The sequence below is a fragment of the Dermacentor andersoni genome, unplaced genomic scaffold (assembly GCF_023375885.2).
Source record: "Dermacentor andersoni unplaced genomic scaffold, qqDerAnde1_hic_scaffold ctg00000042.1, whole genome shotgun sequence".
Taxonomy (NCBI): Eukaryota; Metazoa; Arthropoda; class Arachnida; order Ixodida; family Ixodidae; genus Dermacentor; species Dermacentor andersoni.
The window spans coordinates 1,570,902-1,587,569 of NW_027314756.1; the positions used below are offsets into that span (position 1 = coordinate 1,570,902).

General features: G+C 47.6%; 1 protein-coding gene across 6 annotated transcripts in view; it reads left to right on the forward strand.

The window, feature by feature from the left end:
* Nucleotides 1-16,668, forward strand: part of LOC140212784 (uncharacterized) — a 237,803-nt gene that overhangs the window by 12,877 nt on the left and 208,258 nt on the right. For 5 of the 6 annotated variants that reach the window (XM_072285779.1, XM_072285783.1, XM_072285780.1 and 2 more), the window contains exons 5-7: nt 3,659-3,763; nt 9,643-10,059; nt 11,275-11,563. In XM_072285779.1, coding sequence (XP_072141880.1) covers nt 3,659-3,763; nt 9,643-10,059; nt 11,275-11,563 — 811 coding nt within the window. The remainder of the gene's footprint in view (nt 1-3,658; nt 3,764-9,642; nt 10,060-11,274; nt 11,564-16,668) is intronic. The other variant, XM_072285781.1, reaches the window with a different exon arrangement.

The following is a 16,668-nucleotide window of genomic DNA, read 5'->3' on the forward strand; positions in this document are numbered from 1 at the left end:
CATTTGGGCTACAGCAAAATTCCGCCCTTACCTATATGGGAGGCCATTCAAAGTGGTCAGCGACCATCATGCGTTGTGTTGGCTAGCTAACTTAAAAGGACCCTTCAGGACGGCTGGCGCAGTGGAGCCTCAGACTGCAAGAATATGACGTCACCATAATATACAAGTCCGGAAGAAAACACTCTGATGCCGACTGCTTATCACGCGCCCCCATCGATCCCCTGCCTCAAGACGACGAGGACGATGACGCCTTCCTTGGAATAATAAGCGCGGAAGACTTCGCCGAACAGCAACGAGGAGACCGGGAGGTAAAAGGCCTCATCGAGTATTTGGAAGGGAACACCGATGTTGTCCCTGGGGCATTTAGGCGTGAGTTGTCTTCGTTCACGCTACAAAACAACCTGCTCGTGAAGAACTTCTCACCAGTCCGTGCCAGCTACCTTCATGTTGTACCGTCAGCACTGCGTCCAGAAGTACTGCACGCCCTACACGATGATCCAACCGCTGGGCATCTCGGATTCTCCCGGACGCTGTCGAGGATACAGGAAAGGTATTACTGGCCGCGTCTGACCGCCGACATTGCCCGTTACGTCAAGACATGCCGAGACTGACAGCGACGCAAGACACCACCGAAAAGGCCAGCAGGGTTACTACAGCCGATCGAACCTCCTCGCCGACCACTCCAGCAGATTGGGATGGATTTGTTGGGGCCGTTTCCGACGTCAACATCCGGGAATAAGTGGATCGTCGTCGCGACAGACTATCTCACCCGCTTCGCTGAAACTAAAGCTCTACCAAAAGGCAGCGCAACCGAAGTGGCAAAATTTTTCGTCGAGAACATCCTGCTGCGACATGGTGCCCCAGAAGTCCTCATCACCGACAGAGGAACGGCTTTTACAGCAGAGCTCACACAAGCCATTCTGCAATACAGCCAGACAAGCCACAGGAGGACAACTGCCTACCATCCGCAAACGAATGGTCTCACGGGGAGCGCCTGAACAAGACCCTCGCCGACATGCTAGCAATGTACGTCGACGTCGAGCACAAGACGTGGGACGCGGTCCTGCCGTGTGTAACCTTCGCTTACAACACTGCGGTGCAAGGAACGACACAGATCACGCCGTTTAAGCTGGTTTACGGCAGGAACCCGACGACGACGCTCGACGCCATGCTGCCGCACGTCGCTGACGAGGAGAACCTTGACGTCGCTACCTATCTCCAGCGTGCCAAAGAAGCTCGACAGCTCGTCCGCCTACGGATCGAGAACCAGCAGCGTACCCACAGCCGACACTACAACCTCCGACGACGCTTCGAGTACCAGCCCGGCGACCGTGTTTGGGTATGGACCCCGATACGCCGACGAGGACTGAGGTAGAAACTATTGCGACGCTATTTCGGACCCTACAAGGTCATCCGACGTATTGGCACGCTGGACTATGAGGTCGTGCCAGACGGCATTTCGCGTTCACAGCGGCGCCGCACACTATCTGAAGTGGTCCACGTGGTGCACCTTAAACCCTTTTACGGACGCTGACGAACTTCCTTATTTTGTTGTTTTCTTTGCTACGAGTGCTTTTCTTTATTACTTTCGTTTGGGTCGATGCTTTTTTAAGATGGGGGTATTGACACGTGTACTTATCTTTATTGGGCGACCACGTTTTGCCGCCTGACAAATGTTATCGCACAGCGCGGGACACGCCTGCATGTATCCGAAGTTTCTGGAAAGTTATCGATGCTTCTATCCGCTGTCTGTTGTTGCCGAACCTTGCGTTATCTGATTTCATCGCCTGTCTCGAATGGTGTAGAACTTTGTGGAAGGCACGCGGGTCCCAACGATTAGTCTGGAACATTCGATGACTACTGTATAAAAGCCGACGCGCTGGACCCGCTGATCAGATTTTCGACGACCGCCGATCGTGTTCGCCGCTACCATTGTTCTTTGAGTGTAGCCTGTTTTTGAGGGCACAAGTTCGCCCAATAAAACACTCGTTTCGTTAATCACAGTTTCTCTGCCTTCTTAACCGTCACTACCACGTGACAATATACTCATTGTCTGCAATTCCATTGACACATTTCAAGAAAGATTGGAAATACCTTTGGTGTAAGTTGATGTTAGTGTACCCATCCTGTTACAGCTTGAAAAGGTTAACACTATGGTAAAAAGTCAGGCATTACTGTTGTGTATGGAATTGCTACAAGTTGTGAGATGGAATAATGGGCTTTACAAAGCCCTTTATGTCACCACGTCTAAAGCTTCAAGCATCTCAGGGACAGTGCCTGACATTGTGTTCTCACAGGCGAATGGAAGACGTGATTCACAATCCAGGTTGAGTAATGTTTGACCTCTCCTCCTACAGCCTACAATTGTCTCTGTGAGGATACCATCATTTCTGAAACTAAAAGTGGTTATTGTCCAAGCAGCAGGTCACCAGTGACGTGATGAAGGCAAGTGCGGTAGACCAGGGCATAAGTGGAAACAATTTTGACATGAGTAATAATGAGGCGAAAACAATGCCTAAATTCTTGTGATAATTATATGGAGATGTAGCCAATAGGTAAATCTAAAACTCTTATGTCAAAAAGTTGTTTTCCCCATGTTTTCCTTCTTTTTTTTTTTTCAGTTAATTCATGAAAATAATCCCGGTTTGTCTCATTGGATTTATAACCATGTTTTACTGTTTGCCAAGTTGACTACAAACACGTCATATTTCAAGAGTGACCTGAATATATACTTATCTATGTGGAGAGAGTAACACTAAAACTTGATTGCTTAATTTATCATTCAGTTTAATGGACAGGAGTGCGCACTGCAGTCACGTCTACAGTGCCAGCCTTGTATTTTAGGCAGCATCGCCGTGTATGCCAGATCAGTTGGAGATGGGGGCGAAGTGCGAAAGCACCCGTGTACTTAGATTTAGGTGCACGTTAAAGAACCCCAGGTGGTCCAAATTATTCCAGAGTGCCCCACTACCGTGTGGCTCATAATTAGATCATGGTTTTGGCACGTAAAATCCGATAATATAAATTTTTTTTTTTGTCAGATAATTTGGAGCTCGTAATTTTGTTGAATACTGGATGTACTTGGGGCAGAATAGCATGACGTGAAATAACCTAGATGTGATAAGCTTTCTATTGATGCATTGACTGCGTTTTCATTGGATGGTGTTTATTTCTTAACTACACAGCAAAGCTGATTGCTTATTTCTCATTGTAGAACTGCAGAGTGCTAACCTGTAGTGTTTCTGAGTTTGCTTGTCTAGTTTTTGCTTTGACTGCTCTCTGTGAGAAAAACAAAAGCTTCTATGCAGTCGGGGAATGATAACTATTTGAACTGTAGTTGTGTAGCCCTGCAGAAAGGGTAATCTCGAGATGTGTCTGTATGCCCAGAAGTGCAGTGCTTCTATATTGCTTGTTTCCTTAGCTTTGCACTTGAGCTAGATTCTGTGAGGTGGCTTAGTGATGATGTGTCCCAGCCAATTAAGCAGTTGCTTTGATGAACCTCCACCATGGGACAGTGAGAGGGAAAAAGGGAAGAGGCTGAATGACAATATCTGTTGGGGCATGGTCTGAATCCAAAGAGGCTTGGCAGTGTAAAATTGCCCATCGGGGTGGGGGTGGCAGTTATGAGATTGTAGCATGTCATTGTTTTTGCTCCCAGGAGGGCTGGTCTTCGGGAGCAATGACAGCAGCCAACGGCAGCACTGCTGGTTCTGCAGTCCACTATGGGCAGGGAGAGAACTACTGGAACTGGAACACCCACCAGGTGGATATTAGTGTTATTTTCCTTTAGTTCATTGCATGTGGGCTTACATGCAGTATCGTGCGCAGCTTCCAGGTGTATCCATTTGGGGGGAAGGGATGTTAATGTTTTTAATACGAGAGCATTACTTGGCTCATTATGCGACCTTGCCATCATCAGAAAGCCGTGGCAGAGAAAACGCACACAAATTATGTCATCTTCGTCTAACTAAACTAAAAAATAAAAGTGTGCACAGTGAGGATTCGATGCTCTGGCCCCCAACGTCACTGCTACTGCTCCGGAGCCGAGCATGCTAACCACTGCGCCACCATTGCAGCAGGCGACATTGATGAATATCTTCGACGCTGTGCACGTGGTTGGGCTCTGCCTGGCAGGCAATCCACTAGATTGCTCATGATGGGAGTGACGCCACTGTCGGCGCTATGGAGCCTTCATCATCCGAAGCTGCGTCTACATCATCAGGGGAGACAGCAAAGTGTGGCCTGAGGCACCAGTTCACTGCTGACAAAGTACAACACCATCGCAACGCAGCAAAACATGCGAAGCAAGCTGCTGCAGCAAAACAATGTTCACCACCCAAGCCCCCTACAACGCAAAGGGCAGCGCGAGCACGGCGAGCTGCAGCGGTTGCAGCGAGGAAACTTAGCGACAAGTAACGCTCTCGCATTTACACATCATAAGAATTGCTTAGGTGCCCCATAGTTTTTCTACATTTCATTGTCAAGAGAAAATTCTGTGGTAGGGGTTGTGCACTTATCTTATGGAGAAAATAGTTCTAGTGATTAGCAAGACCAAATTTGGTCTCATCATCACTGTTTAGTGATACCATCTGGAACCAGTGTTAATACTGGAGACCATATTCTAAAGAAATTATTGCTTTCTTTTTCTCCTCCTTCTTGCTGTGCGTCAATGTCATGCCCTTTTTATGTGAGCACATATATGAGAGGTCACTGCAAAATGTGTGTTGTAGAAATTACCATGTCTACTCGCATAATGATCACACTTTTTTGTCAAAATAATTGCCGCAAATTCAGTGGTGCAATCATTACACAGGTTAAATTTTCCACGAAAAGAAAAAAAATTTTTTTTCATCCCGCATTTGCTGTGAGATGACAACAGGTCAACAAAGAGGTGGCTGCTGCTATAGCAGTGTGGGACACCAAAACAAAAATGGCAGCCGGCGGAGCTAGCTGAACGCGATATTTTTCTTTTTGTGAGTACATTACACGCATTGAAACAGTTTCTTCCGTATCAGCAATGAATACCGTATTTACTCGCATAATGATCGCACTCGCGTAATGATCGCACCCCTGAATTTTGTCGTCAAAATTCGATTTTTTTTATTTCCCGTGTAATGATCGCACCCCGAACTTGCCGCAGCGATATGTCGTGTGCCAAGTCTAGCTAATAATGATCGCGCTTACCATCTGTCGAAAGCTACGCGAACGACTCGTCTGCACGCACCAAACATTCTTAAGTAGATGCCTCATTTCATTACTTTCATCACTTTCCGCACTTCCATGACAAAAAGAGGTACAACTAAACTTTCCTTTATTATGGGTAGGCTTTATAATGGTTGTGGTCAACAAAAACAAAAAAGGCGCCTTTCGATTCTTTTCACCTGCACTCGTGAGCACGCAACAAATTGCGCGCGGCAATGATAGTAGCCACGTTTACACTGATACATTAAAACTGTACCCTATTCATACGTCGACACTTGTAACACAGCTAAGATATTCGCCCAGCCTTAGTGGAAACGTGCCGTGTTAGGATAGTAGTGAAGACAGATGCCGCAGTTTCCGCAACACGCCGGCCATGCGTTTCTGTCACTGGCAGCTAAGCGCGCCCATCTGTTTCTGTCCCCTAAAAGTGGACATGGCTACGTTATTGCCGCAAACTTGCCGATATTAACGATATTATGCATCACTGATACGGAAGAAACTGTTTCAGTGCACGTAATGTACTCACGAGAACAAAAAAAAAATCGCGTTCGGCGCGTTCGGCTTGTTCCGCCGGCCGCCATTTTTGTTTTGGTGTCCCGCACCCGCAGCAAAAGCGGGACGAAAAAAAAATTTTTTTTTGTGGGAAATTTAACCCGCGTAATGATCGCACCCCTGAATTTGCGTCAATTTTTCTGACAAAAAAGTGCAATCATTATGCGAGTAAATACGGTAATATCGTTACTATCGGCAGACTTGCCGATATTAAGTCTGCGGCAATAACGTAGCCATGTCCACTTTGAGGGTACAGAAACAGAGATGGGCGTGCTTAGCTGCCAGTGACATAGAAACACATGGCGGGTATGCTGTGGAAACTGCGGTATTTGTCGTCACTACTACAGTCGGAACCCGCGATAACGAAATACCGCAACAACGAAATTCCCGCGACAACGAAACATTTTAGTATCCCCGGCGAACGCCCATAGGCTTCAATGCATTTCGTATCTCTAGGCAACGAAATGTAGCTGTAGTTTTGTTCTGCGATGCATTACCTATCTGTGCTGTCTCATTTCGCAACAACGAAATTCTCGCGACAGCGAACTTTTTCGTGTTTCCCGCCGATTTCGTTATTGCGAGGTTCAACTGTATTCTAATACGGCACGCTTCCGCTAAGGGTGGGCGTATATCTCAGCTGTGCTACAAGCATCGGCGTATGAATAGGGTAAACTTCTAATGTATCAGTGTAAACGTGGCCACTATTGTTGCCGCTCGTGATTTGTTCCGTGCCCACGTGTGCAGACAAGAAGAATCAAAAGGCTCCTTTTTTGTTGTTGTTGTTGACCACAACCATTATAAAGCCAAGCCAAGGCAAGTTTCGTTGTAGCTTTTTTTTTTTTTTTTTTTTTTTTCATGGAAGTGTGGAAAGTGATAAAAGGAATAAAATAGGGCATCTGCTTAAGAATGTTTGGTGCGTGCAAGAGTCGTTCGCGTAGCATTCAATAGCATTCGACAGATGGCATGTGTGATCATAATTAGCTAGACTTGGCACACACATCGCTGTGGCAGTTCGGGGTGCAATCATTTCACAGGAAAGAAAAAAAATTGAATTTTGACGACAAAATTCAGGGGTGCGATCATTATGCAAGTAAATACGGTAGTGCAGAAAAATGCCTGTTTCTTGTGCTTTTTTGTTTTTTTCAGAAAACATCCTTTTTAGTGCACAGTTTTTTTTTTTTTTTTTTGCTAAGCTTAGCTGGATAGTGGCCAGCAGTGACATTACGATTGATGGGCTGGCATGGGCACAGTTGTAGCCACTGCTTTCATTGTTTCCTGCTATGAGGTTATGGTGGCTTTCCTATTAGTAGTTCCATAGTTGATTTTCATAATGGTCTTGTAACAAATAGCTGCAGCCTGGTTTATGATTTTGCTCATTTTAGCTGTGTACTGAGTTTTCAAGTGCGGCTTTTCACCTGTGTGCTGCACATATTCGGATTAGGGATTCATGAACAGCTGTGATAGGCAGTCCACTATTTCTGGTCACTTTTAACGGTGATGGACACTTTTAGAAAAATTGTTTGATTCTGGTAGACAGCCTAGTTAGCGGCATTTTTAATGCAAAAGATAGTGTAACCCCACGCTTACAGATCGCACTACATGTACTGTGTGCAGCAGTTGTAGATTGGGAGGTACGATCATATTGTACAGATGGCATTATTAATCCAGTGGGTTGCAGTTGTGAGGACTGCAATGGGACTGGGACAGGGGCTCTATATTTTATAGGTGACAAAGCAACGAATGCCAAACAAGAACAGTGCGCATGAGAGCAGATTGAAAAAGTGTGATCAGGCCCTGCACACTCTCAAGTTCAACAAATGGCCACAGAGGGCAAAAAATCAATCGAGGCGCGTTTCAGCATAAGCGCGCAAGTGGAGCTACTGTAATTTGGTCGCATACTTTAATTTGTGCTTTCTCTGCTGGGGGCGCTGAACATGCTGAATTTTTTACTTTACACAAACCATTGACGTAAACAATCGAGGTGTCTAAGGATGTTTTTTACCTCAGGCAAATAGGCAGTTGATTTTTTTTAAATTAGATTGTTGAAGCTGCTTTTTAGTTATAGCGTCAAGATTTTTGTACTTGATTAACCACCGACAGCCGACAGCCTATTGGTATCGATGTGTTTCCTGGCCGTTGGCGTTCGAATACTACGGCGGTAAAACATTTTCGAACAGCATGCTGGTTTCGTCTGCGAGTCATTATATAGACTTGTTATAAAGAGGTCTACTCTTGGCAAAAAATAGTGCCTCATATTCTTTAGGCGTTCATTATCATAATGAATGCGGCGGAGGTTGAGGGAGTACGCTTGAAGGTACGTTTTTATGCCGTTGATCTCCATAACACCGTAAGTACGCAAACCGATGTCACAGAACACCCGATGCATCATTGTCTGTTCTCCGTCATCGCTTGTTTGCTGTACGCCTACTAATCCTACATTTATTCTTCAAGTGTTGTATCCTCCTTTTGTCCTTGTTCTCTTGTGCTTCACTTACAGTATGTCGTTCCGTCAGCTGTAATGCGCATTTGCAAAACCAATACATGTTTGATAAGACGCAGTGGTTATCATAATTTCACTACACATGTATTAAGCTGTTACATATGGTTCAGATACAGATACCTGTATGCGGACTTGCACGACGTTGATGCGGAGATTAGGATAAATATGACACCCGTAAAGAAGAGGCAGCTGACGGCCGTAAGCTGTTGCGTTCTTTCCGCCAAACTACCCGGCCTGGTAGTGCTGTAAAGATGCTGTATGAAAGTGACACGCGGTGACAGGGAAATTATTATACTTAGCAGCCGACCGTACGTTTTGTAGCTTAGGTCTTCTTTCTTGTGCGTTTGTGCTACCCTTATTAATGAGCCATTTCTTGACTATGTTCTTGACTATGTAACCGCGTTTGTGTGGATGCGTAGACGTGTGCTTTTTGTTGTGCTTGTAAAATGCAAATAAAATATTTTCAGGCTTACTCAATCTTTGGTGTCGTGTGCGTTTATTCCAGTCGAGGCCATCGTGCCGCCTGGAAACCGCATTCTGTCAGTAGCCCTACACGAAATGCAACAGCTGGAGCGCGGCGGCACAACTCGGGGTAACGGGGGCGTAATAAACGAAAAACCGCTCGGGATGCCCTTAAAAGTCAGTTCAGAGTGTGCCTTAACTCGATATGACTCAGCGCTACATATATTTATATATGTACGTGCTACGTTTGCCACACAGCAACCAAACTGGCGGGGGCGCGATCGAGGCACAGCAGCCAGAAACCCAGTAAAGCCACAGAACACCTGCGGCCATACTGTGCAAAACCCCGTTTCCGTTTCCTGTTGTACAGCGCCACCTGTGGTCGCATACTTTAGTTCACAACGCCACCGCTACGCTTATTTCCGTTGCACTGTGGAAGGTACAGTTTCCCTTCTCTAAGTTTGTATAGGTGTTCTGTGGTGTGATGTCTCTTGTGATGGTGCTTGGATATACCATGTCAACAAGACTTTGCGCTGAGGCTGATACATGTTGTCCGTGATGAGAGAATTTGAAGTGTGAAGAATCGGGCAGAAGCATAACATCATATGCACTTTCTGTTACCACTGCCACCATTGTAGTTGGTGTGGCATGTCTGTGTGCTCTTTGCAACTGCTGTAGAAATTATAGCTCTCAAATTTTGGAGAAAACAATGAAATCACAAAGTTTGAATATGTACACTGTTAAGAACAAGAGGCACCAGCATCTAATAGGCTATGGACATATTTTGTTCAGATTTGCATGGCGGCTGTTGTAGATTTTTCTCACCAAGTGCCTGTTATCATGGGCACCTTGTGCTAGTGAAGTTTTCAGTCAAGGTTTCATGATTCAGAGGATGTCATTAAATCCTGCTTCCTGTTTCATTGTAGGAATCTGCTGCAGTGGCAGGTGGGGATGGGATGATGTCAGCCCCAATGCAGTCCTGGAGTAGTGGTAGCTGGAGTACTTCACATCAGGAGATCACTTCGGTGGGTCCTCAGTCATGGACGGGAGGGGGTGGGGCACAGCCACCTGACCCAACTGGAGTGGGTGGCGGGACAAACTTGCACGAGGCTGCGGTGGCGCCAATGACGAGTGACGGGGCATACCACCCGCCATCGCTCTATCCCGGCGCTCCTCAGTTTGTGCCGCCTCAAGAGGGGCAACAGTATGGCAGCGGAGCTGTTGTGACAGAGGGAACTGGTCCCCAGGAAGGCTGGGTGGCACCTTCATGGGGTGGTGACACTAACCAGTGGCAGGCTGGCCTTGAGCAGCAGCAGCAGTACGGGTCAACCCCGGTGCAGTGGGTAAGTGCCATAGGTTGTGGTTGCCGTGGCTCTGTGCAGAGCTGCAGATCTGTCTTGGGGACTGTCGACTGGTAGAGAGAATGTTGAAGCAGCCGACCAGTATTTTGGTGTGCGTCAGGGACTGGGACCACTTGTGTTAGTGCATTGGTTTTCGGCATGCACAGAGCGCTGCTTACTTGTGAGGGCTGAGTTAGGCAGACTGCTTGGATATGGTTGACAGGCTGTGCGACAGATAAAGCAATTGCTGAACACCTCCCGAGAACGGGTACAGCTGTGGCTGCAAGGTCACATTTCTCGATGTCACGGTAGTGAAATACTATCAACGTCATGTCACACACACATGCACACATGCACACCAAAATAAGGTACATGGGTCAAATAGCAAAATTTTGGCATATAAGGTTCAGACACTTCTAGAAAGCAAGAGCTTTGCTATTATTTTTTTTCTTCCCTTATGGGGAGAACACTGTGCAAGATGTTGCAGTTTTCTACCAGAAAATGCATTTGCTGAATTTAGAAGTTATGGGTTTCTTGACTATCCGAGAAAATTTATAAAAAATTGTGCAGTAAAACCGCGTTAATTTGGAATTCAGATGCCGACAAACTTATCGACACAGCATGACTTCGAAAAGTGGGGCCTCTTCACAAAAGCTAGGGGTGGAGCTATAGAGGGGGGACTGATTTGCAGTTGCCTATTGCAACAGCCACGCTGCCACAGCTGTGCATGCTGTTTTGCCACATTATTGCCTATGTGGGGGTACCGTAAACTAGGTACTGACCAACATACCTGGCGCTGCCAACGGATACCTTGGGACACATGGGGCTATTGTTGATGTTTCATTCCTGCGGTTCGTACCGGAGTATATTTATCCTGGAATAGATGCACTGCAGCAAAAGGGCCCTGGTTACTATGATATCCCAGAGCATAGACAATGCTCCATTTGGATGGTGCATATCCCTTGACTATTTTTTGTACTCTATGTATTTCTTTATTTTATTTTATTTTTTCGAAATATGTTGAGCACTTACTCTACTGTGCACATATGACTTAACTGCATATATAACAACAGGAAATGTTACCAAGAGCCAGTGTCTTGATGGGCTCAATTTTCTTGGTTGGTCCCATTTCATGACTGCTGGTCTAAAGCATTCGGCTGCTCTAGAAAAAATTGGAGGGAAAAAATGTCTCGTTTCTATGTGCCTTCTCATTTACAGCAGTATCCAGAAGGAATGCCAGCTGAAGGTTGGCCATCTGCTGATGGTCAGTGGCAGGGCTATGACTCTCAAGTGGGCACGGCTCATGCTGGCCAGTATGAGGGCTCCTCCTTGGCAGGGTACAACCCATTGGACAATTCGCTACATTGTCAAGAGCAGCAGCAAGAGGAACAGCAGCAGCTCCATAGCCAGGACCCACCTAGCACAGCTGGACAGACTGCAGTCAGTGATGTGTCTTCCCCTGCATACCCTTCTGGTCATGCTGCAGATAGTCAAGATGGCTCTCAAGGTGGGTGGGCTCTGTCAATGTTGTCAAACCCTTCTGTCGCTAAAGGTGGATTTCGCCTGTCAGTTTGAAGTACCTTTGTTTTTTAAGCCACAGAGAAGAATTACTGTATTTATACGAATCTAATGCACGCCTTTATTCTGAGAAAATATCTTCGAAAATTGCCTGCGCGTTACAGTCGGATACTAAACCAAAACCGTGTTTGTGGCGTTGGCAACAGCCTACTGTCAGAGCCGTCAGACGCAGCCTCATTGGCATCACAAAATGGCGACAGAGCATGTTTTCGTGATGGCAGCTGTGGGCCAAGCTGGGGCTTCATTTTGGGCTTGGCTACAAGCTGGAGTGGTATTCTCAGTCAGTCACTTATGGGGGGACGCGGGTTTTACAATCGCGAAAAATGGCCAAAGAAACCAATTTTTTGAAAATCACATTTTCAGTTTCTATAACTCTTTTTCTATCTGATTCCGAAATATCATCCATATAAACCACGTACAAGTGCTCTAAAAAATTTGTTTTATCAGCCAAGATGGCGAAAGATTTCGCGGAAATCAAGGAAGAACTGCGTTTTTCAAGCCACAATACAGTCAAACCCGGCTATATCGAACTCGCAAAAAAATGCCTATCAGTTCGATATAGAGCATAATTCGATATAAGCCTGCTAAATAATTGGATGTCATAAAAGCACATACCATTTATAAAATCACTTTATTGACGAAACTAGCTTAGTTTCGCATAAATTAGTCCTGCATTTTCTTATGCTTGGGCAATTTCGCTGCCTGCGACGCACGCACTTCCCCACGTTGTCTAAGGAGTCGGAGCAACCTTCCGCATTCGCGCACAAGCACCGGACTAATGCGAGTGCACCAGTCACTTCGGAGGATGTGGGCAAAGGACCGTAGTTGCTTTCCTCAACGTGCCTACTTTCATTTGTGCTCGGTACGATGTCGGCGATGTAGTCTTCGTTTCCGGGCTCTACCATCGTCGCGACACCATCATCTGCACTCACAAACTCGTCCACCATTGATTCGAATGTCCCGGAAATTTTGACAGCTCGCTCCAAACTTCGGCAACACCGGCAACGGCTTCGTCGCATTCATTAGAATTTACAGTCATCACCGAGCACGCGGAAATCGGCACGTATGAAGAACGCCTCGTACACGGCCGTGCGTATGCGTCAGGCGCAATGGGCACCGGGTTGCGAGTCTGGCCACTTTAGCCCTAATCGTGCTAAGAGTGCACCTCGGAATCTTGCACGCTGCGGGGACATCGCGTTCGACGCGATTTATGATTTCGATCTTCACGACGAAAGGCGAATTCTGCCGCTTCATCACGGCAACACTGCGGGAGAAGGCCCACAAGGCGCAAACACGATAAACCAGAGAAGCAGCCAGACAACTCGCACTTTCGCCATCTTGCACGAAGAGCGCACAAGAGCCTCTGATTGGCTGTCTGAGCAAGCGCTGTAGGCGGGCCAGGATCATTTTTTGCTGGGGAGTGTCGATAGATAGTGATCTAAAGAAAGGAAGGACGCTTGATTCTGCAACCCGTGAGGGAGCACGGCGAAGCGTCGTCAGGGGAGAGGGAGTGGGAAGTGAAAGATGATAGAGAAAGAGTGAGGATTATAGACTTCACTATGCGCGACAGGGGGAGTGTCGACGGCTCGCCCGAACAGCCCGAGGCAGCGCGGTCACGGTAGGGAGAGCGGTTGGATGGAGCCGCGCCGCCGGGTTTCCCCGCTACCGCGAGGGAAAGCCAACTTCTGGGGGCACTTTTCCGCCGCTTGACGTTCGATATATCGGGAGTCACTGCAATATTTGTTCGATGTAAGCGTAATTTTTGCTATATATACTCATTGTAACTATACCATGACCAGAAATTGTTCGATATATAGAATAATTCGATGTAAACGGGTTCGATATAGTCGGGTTCGACTGTATCTCTGGAACGGTAAAGCCCCTCAATCTCCCAAAGTAGCGCCATTCACTTCCTCCTCCTCCGCTCGGCGCGGCCTCGACGGTGGCGCCATCGGTGGTGGGCCTGCCGTAGCAGACGACGGCTAACGCTACGGGAAGAAATCTGTGGAAAAGCTTGTTCGAGCCCTGCGGAGCAGTTTTTTTCAATACAGATGTTGCTTCGTCAGTCGGTAACTGGCCTTAAAAATGTTGTGTTGGAACTGTGGAAGAAATAGAGAAAAGGACTATTACAGTAAACGACCGATTTTTCGGACCCTCTAGGGAACGTAAAAACGTCCGAAAATTCAGGCAGTCCGAAAAAATGAATGCATGCTGAAAAACGCACCTCCTTTCTTTTTTTCTCGGATCTAGAGGTAAAGGGCGAAGTACCACGCTTCCGAAACCCTGCCAAAGCATCAATGAACGTGCTATAAAAAGAGGCGTTCAAAAACTCTGTATGCAGCCGACTGCCGGTTTATTATGTACATGTCCATCGTCGGGCAGCCAGTGTTATTGCTGCAGTGGCTTGAAGAACTTGTTGATTGTTTGGACGGCGTTCCGGTTGCATGCGATCATATTCACCTCGATCTGAGCAAGGGTCATGTCAGCACTGTACACCGATGAAAGAGTCAACAGTGCTCGCGTCAACTCGGCGCTTGTAGGCGGCGCAGGCATTGGCTCCTCATTTTCAACATCGGAGTCTACTGAATCCCCCACAACCTGACGGACTATTCCCTCGTCAGTCAGTTCTGCGCAGAAGTTGAGCTCGTTGTCAGCGTCAACAAACTGTTCAAAAGTTATTTCCGTGGGTACGGTACTGCTTTCCGCGCTTCGATGCCATCGGCGAGGACGACGAAGACGAAGTGGGGGCCATCGAAGGCAAGCGAAATCCTCAAGTTGCGAACAGTGGAGTTCGCTGACGAGCGTCGAAGCACCTAGGCCTAGCGTCGCAGAGCACACTTGACACCACAGCGCAACCACACACCACGCTCACGCCACGCTAGCCAAAACATGGCCTGAAACAAACGAAATATCGCCGCTCCGGAAACTCCGCCGGAGGCGGAAGTGCGGCCATTTGCGGCGATGAACATAGCCAGCGTGGCCAGACCAAATAGGTGTGTGACGGCTAGATTCGGCTAGTTGTGGTTCAAAGCGGTGATATGCTTGGGCTGCAAGTCGATTTCCTTCGCAAGGGCGCTGTGCGAGGAGCCAAAAAGTCCGGAAAATTGGACGGCGGGGGGTTCGAGCATCCGAAACTTCAGATGTCCTTATACATTGATTCTATGGGGCTCGTGGCGGTGCCGCGAAGACGTCCGAAATATCAGGCATGTCCGAAAATTCAGTCGTTGACTGTATTCAAGGTGTATTTAAGGCGTAAAGTGCGCGCACGTTGAGAGTTCGTGTTGCTGAAACACGACGCAAGCACGCGGTGTGCTCAAACGCGCGCCTAATTACCAAAGTTTCAGGTTTTGACTGCGTGAAAGTATGTGTACAGTCGCCGACCGATTTTCCGGACTCCAAAAATTCGGACATGCCCGATTATTCGGTCAGCTTCGTGGCACCACCGTTCTCCCCATAGACCATAATGTATAACAACTGCCAAAAGTTCGGACACCTTGCAGCCTCTCGTCTGATTTTTCGGACACTCCTTGAGTCAACTTGATCGAGGGCATCATGCACCGACTCTGACCGGCGCATAGTTCGACTTGCTGAACGCCATTTTTGTTTTGAACGAAGCCTCCTTGCTGCCCCACGAAGCGGCGCTACTGGAAATCCCCGCTCATCATCATCGTTTCTGCTTGGTTCGATAGAATGGGCGTACAGCAGTTCCGGTTTCAGCTTAGTAAGCCATGTCAAGACAATCCAGCAGCTGATTTGTTTCTTTCGCGCACGACGATGCGAGCAGGCCGCGTTTTTCGTTTGTGCGACTGGTGTCGGCACGATAGTGTTTGCTTTGTGTGCTGTGTCGAGGTTTCGGTGTTCCAACGCGGCGTACGGAAACATCGCGTCAAGTGTCTAATGGCGCCGACAGTGCGGGTGCCGGGGGGCCTAAGATTTGTCGCCTTCCGATGTGTTCCCTACTGACGCGGAAAAAGTTCTGCTGAGACCTGCGCAGTGGTTGCATTGCGATTCCGGACACCGTCTCATTTGAGAGTTTCACAGGTGCTGACACTGCTGTACTGACATGCGCAGAACTCGACGACGGCAAGATCATTCGTCAGGTTTCTGCTGCACCCATTCTCTATGCTGCACCGCCAGATGATGACTCCGAGTCGGAAGATGACGCACCATGTGCTACGCTGCTGTCGCATGCGGAATGTGCACAAGCAGTGACTGTGCTTTCAGCCGCCTATAGTGACCGTTCGACCCTCTCCGAGATTCAGGTTTATCTGATTGCGCGTAAACGGAACAGCGTGCAACGGCGCACTCACGATTTCTTCAAGCCTACTGCAGAGCCCGAATAAGTGCGTGGAAATAAAGGATTTCATTTTTTTTTCTTAATCTGCTTTTTCGGACACCTGTTTATTCGGACATTTCCGCAGTCCCCGTGAGGTCCGAATAAACGGTCGGCGACTGTACATGGTTTCGTAGGTTCATTTATGTACCTGCAGGATACTTTTGTTCGGCCGGCGCGTGAGAGATTTCGGCTGTCTGCGGTCAGCGATGCCTGGCAACAGGGCCGCTTTTTTCATTGCGGGGTGCTTTGGTAATCGTGACGATAGATTGTTTTTTTTTTTACATGTACTGCTTCAGGAGGGCACATGTAATGGCTAACGGAGGCCTCTGAAGAGCATGTGACATTACAATAAAGCAGGCGGCGCAGGGAGTGTTCGCATACAAAATTGGCTGTCCGCTATTACGGACAGCCTATCTTATACTCCCTTGGCATGCACAGGCTTCGGCGAGCCCCATCCAGCCCTGGTTCTAGCTTTGGTGCTCCCATTGCAGCTTTGGTGCCCTGGAGGTGCCGTCAAAAGTACGAAATAATGACACGTTGTTACAACTAGTAAATAAAATATATTGAAGAAATACAATCGCGCTGAGGCGCCAACTTCTAAAGCAGCGCTAGCGAGCCCGCACGAGAATTATGAAACCCAACAAGGAATTTACCAGCCCACGTGCGACTCTACGATCAAAGTGCTCGTTAAACATCCC